Raw genomic sequence first — 10,467 nt, 5'->3', positions numbered from 1 at the left:
CCTTTTCTTCACTATGTTTTAATGACCTGATTTGTTACAGTATACCTCTGTGCCAATATATTTACTCCTCATCTTTTACTAACTCGTTTAATTTTACACTGGCAATAGCATAAAGTCAGCAATGTTTATAGAATCACTAAAACAAAGCAAAGAGACCAGCAAAGCATAATAGTGAGTAACCTGGCTTAATATTGCAATTTCCACTTTTACATCTATGAGCAATCTAGTTTAATGTCTGTCTTCTGAGTTGTTGTTGCTGTTGTCATACTAAAGGAAAGATCGCATCCAACCAAGTGTTTCAGTATTTTAGGTTACAAATCAAATTACTGCTTTGTTAAAGTTATGTCTACTGTTAAAATCTACTGTGAAAAAGGAAACAAAGTGAAAACTGAAGTGGAGACAGTGAGGCAGTGAGATAACTGCGAGACAGATATGATTAGTGTAGCGTCTTGAGCATGGACTTCAGATACTGTAGTCTTACATCCAGACGCCTGGTGATTATGAAGCGCCTTCCCCTTGTCTGAGATAAGCAGGAAGGAGGCTGCATGAGCACTGTTTCCCCTCTCTGCCACGATGGGGATAATAAATGCTTTGTGCTGTGACAAAGCCTGCTCTGTGTTGTGCTGAAGTAGATATCTCCGTTATTATCATCAAGCTGAAATAATGATATATCACTACAAACAGTGATCTTCATGTAATAGAACCTTTTCTCTACTATTAGCAGTTTTTCAAATGAAGTTAGGCGAGGGTAGATGGGCGAGTAGGTGGTTTCACAAACAATAGTTTGCTCTTTCTCAGGAATATAATATCTCAACAAGGGAGCAACTAAAGGAGCCTTGCAGCATATATGCCACTCCTCAGACCAGCTTAGTGACATATTTGGCCTTGTGCTGCTGTCATCTATCAGCAGGAGATCTGTCTCTACATACAACAGTCAGTGTCCAGGAATGCGTTGTGTAGGATAGTGAAACTCATGCTAAATCCCAGGTATGTACCTGTGCATGAGGAGCCATTGATCTTTGGAGATTTCTCAAGACATGACAGGAAGTTGTGGGTGAGGTTGTCTCACCACAGTGATACTTTTACCTCTTTGTCTCAACTTTAACAAGCTGGTTTCACACAAGACATTAACAGATTTGCCTACATGTGTCTTTGTGCAGATTTCTGACTGTTAAAAGCATTATTATCTCTATAAAGAAAACCCATTTTCATCTAGTGGCTTTCCTATAATTCTATTTTGTGTGCATGCATATATAATTGTGTGTGTCTGTGTGTGTGAACATACTTATAAGTATGTGTGCTTCTATATGTGTATATTGGTATTTCTTTTTCTTGCTGTTTAACTTTTCACTTTGTTTGTTTTGATGTTTTCTTGTTTTACTTTATGTTACATTTTATAAACCTTTTAATCATGGATTTTGATAAGCAATTTATAAACAAACATCCCTGGATGGTCAGCAAGTTACATGCAGTGATTTGTAAAATACAATAAAAAATCATAGTTTGTTCTCTTCTCTTATAATTAGGCCTATTAATATATTTTGTATTTTTATAGCTCTCACTATAGCACCTATAAGTTAAAACATGACAAATTGGGGAGAAGAAATGCAGCATGAACATGGCAGATTAATCTAATCAACGTCAACTATTCAAATGATATATATTACCATAAACCGATACTTCTCCAAGCCCTACAATGGAACTGAAAGCTCCTCTGACCAAGACGGGCCTATTTTTATTTGGCTATTTATGATGCACTTGTTGGAAATCAATTACCCCTGGACGTTCTCACTATTGGCTGCTTTCAGAGTCTCCACAGCAGCCGTTTCTCAACAGGCCCTCGGGGGAAAGAAAAACCACCCAAAGATCAATAAGGTTCAGTGCTGAGCCAGGCACAAAGATTCCCGTCTCAAACACATGATATTGGGAGACCTTCCTAAGAGCTCAACAGACAGTTTGCTGGGTGCAACAACAACAAGAGCAGCAGCAGCGACCGCAGTATGAAACCTTTTGCATCTGCTGTCATAACTTCTCAGCAGTATCTTTGGAAACTTGAAGCTGTGAGGAATTACAGGTTTCTGTGTTAAAACTATGAGAGCAAAAGGCCTCTTATTCTGTGTCACAACAACAAAATAACTATGGAGAGGCAACTAGGAAACACAAGACATCTGTCTCTCTAACCGCAGGGTGTTTTTTTTTGCCCTGCACTCAATGGATATATGTGGAATAATTATAAGGTTCATATTTCATGCTTGATGTTTCATACTTTAGAGAAGGAAAAGGGAGCATTAAACCTATTGATTGAACAATCATGAAACACATTCAGTCATGTCTTTGTGATTTCTTTGTGTCTCTCAGACACATAAATAGACATGTAATTGAATTGATTTGGAATTATTACTGGAGAGCTGTACAACTTGACATGAAAGGAATTGCAGCCTTATTAGTCACAGAGAATTTTCTAGCACATGTTGTCAGTCATTTCCCCAGAGAGGTGAGTCTTCCTCCAGGTTTTTGGAGAGAGATGCCACCAAGTGGTTGTATGAAGAACTGGGAGCCACTGAACTGGAAAACAGTGACTGCTGTGGTGAGGTGCTTGTCCTTCACATGAGGTTTTGCTGCCATCTGGTGGTGTATTTTAATACTGTAGCCTAAACTCTGTATAATGTTGGCTGTCTGACTTTAGGGGGCAGACTCTTGACCCCAGACTGTTAACACTGTTCTCTGGGCGTATTTACTTGAATAGTTGAGGCTGAGCGAGTGTAATGCAACAAAGATGTTATTGACTCAATGTTACAGTTGTATAACTCTATAACAGACACTGTCATTTTCCATTTGTTTGCATTTTGATACGGTGCATGAAAACAATCAGTAAATGTGGAACAGATGCGAGAAAGCAACATATGAGCAAAAGGTGTTTAATTTCAAAGGACAGAGGACAAACAGGAAAAAGAGAACAGGAAAATGAACACGAATCAAAAATGAGCAGAAATGGTGAATGAACTGAAAAACCTTTAGCATGTAAAGAAAAGTAAACTCCTCTTGTGCAGGTTTATATTTTAGGATTGCATCTGTTGTGCAGATGGTAATGTGAGTCTGTGTGAAGAGTCTTTGCTTTTACTGATGATTTTAACTCAGCTCACTTCCTTTTTCCTCACCGGGCTGCAGAGAGGCCAGCTGTGGGGAAAGAGGGCCTCGCTGTGTTTATGGAAAGAGGTATGGCCGAGGATGAAGGGTGTTACTGTTAGGCTGCCTGTTTAACATGCCAGATTTGAATTGTTGTGCTCCAAACATAGCAAAGATGTGTATAGTATCAATCACGTCTGTATTTACACTTCCTGCTGACATTATCACCCGCTTAAATGAAAATTAAATTCTGTATTAGATCATCCAAAGTATGTGTATTCAAGCAAATGTCATTATGCTAGTAAACAGTACGAACTCCTCTAAAATTTTACAAAAATACAGTGAGCTTTATTATGGTAGTTTTGTAAGCTTGTAAGACATGATTATAATAAAACAAAAAAGTTTGACACTGTTTGATGCTGTTTTCTATTTAGTTAAGATGTTCATGTAGAGCAAACAAAAGGCAAAAAATATGGACGGTGGATTATTAAATTGGTTATTATTATACATTATAAATTATTAGTTGATCTACAGTCATTAAGGCTCATAATAAACACACCCTGCGTTTGGAAATCAATATTAGAGTTAGTATAGTTGTTATTATTGTTATCATTGATGCATTAAATGCACGAGGCAAAGGGAGAGGTGTCTTCATATGCGCACATAACGCACAGTGCCTTGTGCGCGCCTGGCTGTGCTCGCAGTAATTAAACTTATGAGCCTGGTTTGCACCAATTTAACATGTTTGAGTGGGTTTGGCTCGACATGTTTACCAGAAATCACTGATTCTGGTCCTTACGTAACATGATGGCAGTCCGTGCCCCTCCTTGTTTCTATGGTTAAATGGAGCAGCAGGAGCCGCACCACCCACCCCGCTGCCTCCCTCTCCGCCACTCCCCCCTTCATCCAGCACAGACAGGCGGGCTCGGAGCGGCACAGAACACTACAGGACAGACAAACACCGACGCGCTGGAATTAGCTGTCACGGGAATCCCCTCCAAGCCCCCCGCTTCAGGCTCGGGACGCAGAAAACGTGAAAAGAAGAAGGAAAGAGAGAAAAATAAAAGCGCAGGATCATCTCCTGCAGACAGAAGTCCTGGGGAAAACTCCCATCACATACCGCGCATATCTGTCTATCACCGGGCCGAGGAGACTTTGACAGGAGCGTGAAAAAGCCAGAGGAGGAAAGGACTAAGGGAGGCAGAGATAAAGAATAAGAGAAAGTACCCAGAGACAGAGGGACAGCAGGGGCTGTGGAGGAGAGGATGGACGTCCTGCTTCCTGTGCTGAAGAGTCACCCAGGCCCGTCAGTGCTGGTGTGCTCTCTGCTTTTCAGGGTGGTCCACCGGTTGCTGCAAAGGCTGCCTGTGCCCAAAGTGGTGAGGGAGAGTGAGTTCCACTGGTGGAAGTGGAGGAACCTCTCTGTCTCAATGGTGCACTCCCTGCTGACTGGGACATGGGCCCTGACCTGGTAAGTCTAAATCAAAACATCTGTCTATGCACCAGTCCACACTGGGACACCATTGTCTATTCACTGTCCACATGATGTGTGTGACTGCGTGACTGTGTGTGTGTGTGTGTGTGTGTGTGTGTGTGTGTGTGTGCAACAGTGACAGTCTGTGGCAGCCAGGAGAAGAAGGGCATGTTCAGACAGGGTGAGGGACGGGGGAGACAATGGCATTTTTAAGTGGGGAGAGAAATGCCATGGCACAGGAAGAGCTTCACAAAGTTGTTATTGCTCTTTGCTTGTGCTGGATAATTTGTGTGCAACTCCGAACTTTGTCAGGAAACAAATCTTTTCAACAAACAGTCAGGGCTGCTCAAATAACAGCCCACAGATATGTCAACTGGAAAAACCTGCTGGCTAAATGATTCTTGTGAAAGTATAATGAGAAACTGTCTTTTTGGGCGGGACCGTGCTTGTGACTCATGTTTTAACATTAAGAAGTGGGACCAGGGTCACGTATTTCAAGCTGTCTGCATTCTCGCTTAACTACCGTCGTGTTACACTTGTGACAGAACGAAAAATCAATGACTGAGGGCCTCTGTGGAGGTGAAAGAAGTAAGTCGTCGCATTGGAAAGTAGGGCTTTATGCACTGTAAATTACACCAAGAACATATGAAACAATTCCCTGCACAAGGACCACTGGTCATTTATTAACAATAATTCTGTTGTGGTGTGTTTATACAGGGAGGGGAAACCTTTGCTGTTTGAGGCGTGCCCCTTTTGCCCAACAGCTGTAAGAAGTGACAAAAGATTAAGGGTTAAAGAAGTCAAAATACATGATCTTACTGTCTCTGTTTAGTCAGACTTTTCTCTCCAGGAGTGAGCCCATGTTTGTCTGTGTGAGATGAATACAGACCCACCTATCCATAACATGTATCCCTCTCCAGTGTGGTGGTTTGGCCAGAGACGTTGAGCAACATCCATTCTTACCACACCCCTCTGTCCTACCTGCTCGTCTGCGTTTCAACAGGTCAGTGAAAGCATCGTGGGTTCCGCTTGACAAGTAAAACAACTGCAGAGTTACCTTTTTGGTTTCTAAATGAAGATGCACATTATTGTTTTTGGTACACAAAGACATTGAGTAGAAGACCAGCAGTCCGAAACTCAAAGAAAAATATCATGTATGACAAAGAAAAGAATCAAATGTTCACACTGGAGAAGCTGAAAGCAGCAAACTGCTAAATGCTAATTTTCTGTCAGTCAGCACGTCAATTAATCAAATAATTGCTGCAGATCTGGTTTCATGCATGTTAGAGAGAGACGGGAGAGGTGGTGATTGACAGCATTCCTCTTCCACCCTTGAACTGAACTCTCCTGTTCTGGGGGTGCAGAACTGCCACCTTTCCAGTTGTTATTTTTCCAGGCAAAACAGCAAAAGGATCCGCCCCACTCACCTGATTCTCAGAACAGGCCGTGCTGTATGTTGTTAGTTCTTCTGTGCATCTTTGAGTTACCATGAAGACGTAAATCTATGGAGATCTGCCCTAACAACCACAAACAGCTATTAGCTCCACTGAGGCCAGCCAGCCACTGGCAGTCACGTTCTTTAACATAGAAACTGGTGGTGTGTCTCACTGGCTGCAGCGTGCCAGTCATACAGAGGCACAAAAGGACTCTTAGTCACTTGAATACCTCCAGCGAAATGAGGCCTGCCCAGTTTAATAACTGTGGCTGTGCTGTGAAATGTTTCGTTGGCATCTTCCAAAAATAAAGGAGAAGACAGACATTTACAACTTCTGTCCACAAACAGCCTTGCATTGTAATTTCAGATAAATGCAACGTTTAATCTTTAGGTATATATAGTTAGTGGTCGTTTTCTGCAAGAAATCACAAAATAAATGTTTGCACAGCTACTTAACAAATAAGACACACTTGAAAATCCTCTTGTGAATTCAAAGCTGTGGTTATTTTGGACAAAACAGGTTCTTATGTTGAGAATTACCATATCTAAGAGGTTATTAATTCATGTGCTGTCTCCTGAAGCTAAAATTGTTCATTCTTTATGATGAATTGCTCGTTATGAGACCCATTGTCATGTTGGAGTGAGGTGAAACATGAAAACAACCCACTCGCTGTGGCTGAACCACTGATTTGTCTGGTTTTTCGAGTCACACCTGTCTGGTTGACATAAGTGTCACCTTGGTGACCTGCTTAGTTGAGGACTTTGTCACTTCATTGAGGTGAACCAGCTTCACTGCACAAACACAACGATTCCCCCTCAGTCATGAACAATTACCCATGCAGATTTAGCATGAAGGATGTTTTTACAAGCAAAAAACCTCAAGTGACATTTTCTCTTCCCTCTTAGGGTACTTTGTGCAAGATGCAGGTGATATCATCCTGACAGGACATGCAAGAGGATCATGGGAGTTTTTACTCCATCACGCATTGGTAAGACTTTGGCCGTGTTTTCTTTTTTATCTCATCAAGGTTGCATTTCGGGTTTAGATAAGATATTGGAGTCACCTTGTTAAGGTGAGCAACTAAAAGAAAGTTAACATCAAGGGCATCTGCACAGATGACCTGCTTCACATGAGTGTTTAAAACACTGAGAGAGAGGAACAGGAGAAAGTGTGGTGTTATTCAGAAATAAACATGATGTTGTAGCTGTCATGAATACCTTGTGTTTTACATTAAGGCTTCAAGATTTGCTGTATTTTCTTGGGTTGGTTTTTACAGAATACTGTTGAATTATTAATCAAGTATCCACAGAACAAACAAATCCAGAGTGGAGAAAATAATTACAGGAAAATAACAGGCTGTTTTTGCAGCCAGAGTGGAGCCAAATGCTAAATGCTGCTTCTGAGCAACAGATCAATGAGATCAACAGGCAGACTTGTGTTTGTGTCTTATTTGCATCGTGCAGAGAGTCTTTTTGTTAAGTGTTCATTCCTGAATCATCCAGTTCTCTTCAAGTTGAGTTTCCCCTTTAAGTAAATTGGAGGTTGAAAATATCACTCCTGAGAGTTTATGTCCGACTCTTCAGGTCAGTCCAAACTTGACATCTATTACCCTGTTTGTGGTAAGGATTTAAGAATAACAAAGCTGTGTTTTCTGCTGTGTAATCAGTTTTACACTACCACAAAAGCACTACCTGGACTATCAGCTTTCAGTGTCATTAAAACAGCCAGAAGAGTTGGTTCCAGAGCAACTCAACCATTTTCAAATGTTATTTTCAATGCTGTGAATGCCACAAATGAAATTCCTTTCACCCAACACTGTCAAGACTTGGACCCTGATTTTCATGTGTGGATAAGTGAGTTAGGTTGTAGTGATTGTTCCTTAAAGCAGCAGATGAGCTGGATCATGACAAGGTGCTTTATAGTTAGTTCACATGTATAAACTCATTTACAGATACAAATGACACGAGTTAAGATTTTAGAGAAGAACACGTAGGCTATTATAAAATCAATCTATTAAACAAGATGTTTCTGACTCCTAAAAGACTAGTGCGGCCAGAAAACTTGACTTTTCATTTGACATACTGATAGCTTAGCAAAAGAGCGTTATTAGCTTAGCTAGATCAGCTGCTAGCTGTATAAACACCTCTGTCTCTCTGTGTTTGCCTCCTCCTCCTCAGGTGATCTGGTGTTTCCTGTACTCCCTCTACACTCAGCTGTACGTAGCCGGCGCTGTAATAGCTCTCTTTGTAGAGGTCAACAGCGTCACCCTGCACCTGAGGTTGATGCTGAAGCTGGCGGGTGCTCAGTCCACCTCGCTATACCGCAACAACAAATTCATCAACATCCTCACCTACATCCCGTTTCGTCTGGGCACCCAGTTCTACCTCACCTGGTACATCATCCACAATTACTCTTGGCTGGACCACGGTAGATACTTTCTCATCTCCATGATGGTGATGAATGTTATGATCCTGATTTATTTCTACCGCCTGCTCCGTGCTGACTTCTTCACATGGAGGAAGAGCTCCGTGCGACAGAACGGGACGCACAACAACAACTCCAAGAAGTTTCTCAGTGATTGACTGCAGAAAGTTTACAGGACTTTGATTTAGGGTGGCAGTTTACACACTTTGTCTTTGCCAAACTGTAACTGACATCATTCCTCATGACAACAGGTTCCCTCGTTGTGTCTCACTGCCAAAGATCAAACCCCCAAAAAACATCTTTTGGTGGAACAAGGTGCAGCCTTGTTTCGGGTTCTGTGTCCAAGACATGTTGGTAAGTCAGAAATGTGCCTTTTTACTGGGAAAAGTACAATGCAACACTGCTTTAAGTGAAGCCAGTTCAAGTCTGTGTTCAACTTTGGCGACCTTTTAGCATATTTAAAGTTTATTTTCAGAAACACGTAACATTTTGGTTAAGCAAAGGCAGCCCTAAAGCCTGCTTTATTGTATATTTTACTCTAAATGGGACCATAACTTACTAAAAGAACATCATGCCGTATTGAAGAGGATGTTAAACTATAAACCATCAACTCATTAGGAAGATGTTTACTGAGATAATAAATCAAGTGAGAATTAAGGTCATTTTCTCATAGACTTCCATTCAATCAGACTTCTGGCTGTTAGAAATAATGCAGGTTTAAGGCACTTCCATAGTCACTTCTTTTATACAGTCTGTGGTCTGTACAGTAAACATGAAGCAGCTGGTTATTTTAGCTTAGCATCAAGGCTGGAAACAGCTAGTCTGGTTCTGTCCAGTGATAAAAACACCCTCCCATAAAACCACAACTTGTTTGTTTTACATTTCGGATTTTATTCCGAGTTAAAAAATGATGTATAACATATAAATTAGTGAGCTATAGAGTTACTGAGGTTTTGTTACCTTTGGACAGCACCAGCCTTATATTCACATTACAGACATGAGTGTGGACAAACCCACGCAAGTTGTTTCCACTTGTAGTCTTTATGTTAAACTAAGCTAGGCTGGATGTAACCTTAGTGTACAGCTACGAAAATGTATCAGTCTTCTCCTTTTTAGTCTCACCACAGAGCGGATAAGCGTATTTCCCCAAAAATTGTCTATTTGTCTATTTCTTTAGTCTGTGAAAAAACCCTGTGTAATCAGTAGTTCAACGCATACGTTTGAAATGTGAAATTGCAGTTGCCAACAGTCTTAGCTACATGTTGCCATATCCTTAACGTTTGCATGTGGAGCAGTGTTTTTACTTAAGGAAAACTTAAATCTTGTCCAGATCTCCCCCTGGGTGTATGAATAACCTGCCACCAGATGGGATTTTCAAACAGTGGACTTTGAATTTTAGCAGCAACAGACTCACATTTTAATAATATGTGTATATAGTACGTTCTCTCTCTTTGTCTCTATGATGCCATGCATAGCTGAAGAGATACTGGGCTGTGACTGAACTGGTACATATGACACAATGGTGTCAATTCAAGTGGTAACACACAACGATGCAGGACAATTCATGGTCCTCTGCTGGTTCTCATATGAAATCTGTTGGGATGTGACACAAGTGGGGCTGAAGCTGGATCTTTCTGCCACAATCTAACAGTTTGATGATTGAGCTGATCAGGAAGTGGGCACCATGAGAAACCTTTCATAATAAGAGCAGGCAGTAGCACAATCAGCACTGATATTGCATCCTGAGTAGACTTCGCGTGGAGTAATAGAGGCGTATCCCCACTGTGTGTACCTTACTTGCAAATGAATAATACTTGTACAGCTTAGATCCCTTCTATGAGATATTGAATGATGACTTTCAGGTGAAGATGTGTTTCCTCTTTCTCCTCTTTCCTCCAAAATGGACGAACCACCCTCCTTTTTTTTATATACAAGTAAGCACCATTAGTGGACTTTAAATGCTAACTTCCTAATCATGCCATAAAGTGCTGACTGTCACTGAAAAAC

The 10,467-nt window shown here is 41.1% G+C and overlaps 1 protein-coding gene across 1 annotated transcript; it reads left to right on the top strand.

Moving 5' to 3' along the window:
* The first annotated feature begins 4,093 nt into the window (after positions 1 to 4,093).
* Positions 4,094 to 8,935, top strand: tlcd1 (TLC domain containing 1). Its single transcript, XM_070829765.1, has 4 exons — positions 4,094 to 4,597; positions 5,521 to 5,603; positions 6,942 to 7,024; positions 8,214 to 8,935. The coding sequence occupies exons 1-4, from the start codon at positions 4,392 to 4,394 to the stop codon at positions 8,616 to 8,618; spliced, it is 777 nt and encodes a 258-aa protein (XP_070685866.1). The 5' UTR covers positions 4,094 to 4,391; the 3' UTR covers positions 8,619 to 8,935.
* The last annotated feature ends 1,532 nt before the right edge of the window (positions 8,936 to 10,467 follow it).

Source organism: Pempheris klunzingeri, chromosome 4, assembly GCF_042242105.1.
Source record: "Pempheris klunzingeri isolate RE-2024b chromosome 4, fPemKlu1.hap1, whole genome shotgun sequence".
In the NCBI taxonomy this organism is placed as follows: Eukaryota; Metazoa; Chordata; class Actinopteri; order Acropomatiformes; family Pempheridae; genus Pempheris; species Pempheris klunzingeri.
The sequence above is the reverse complement of the archived record's forward strand: the minus strand, read 5'-3'. Positions and strand labels throughout refer to the sequence as shown.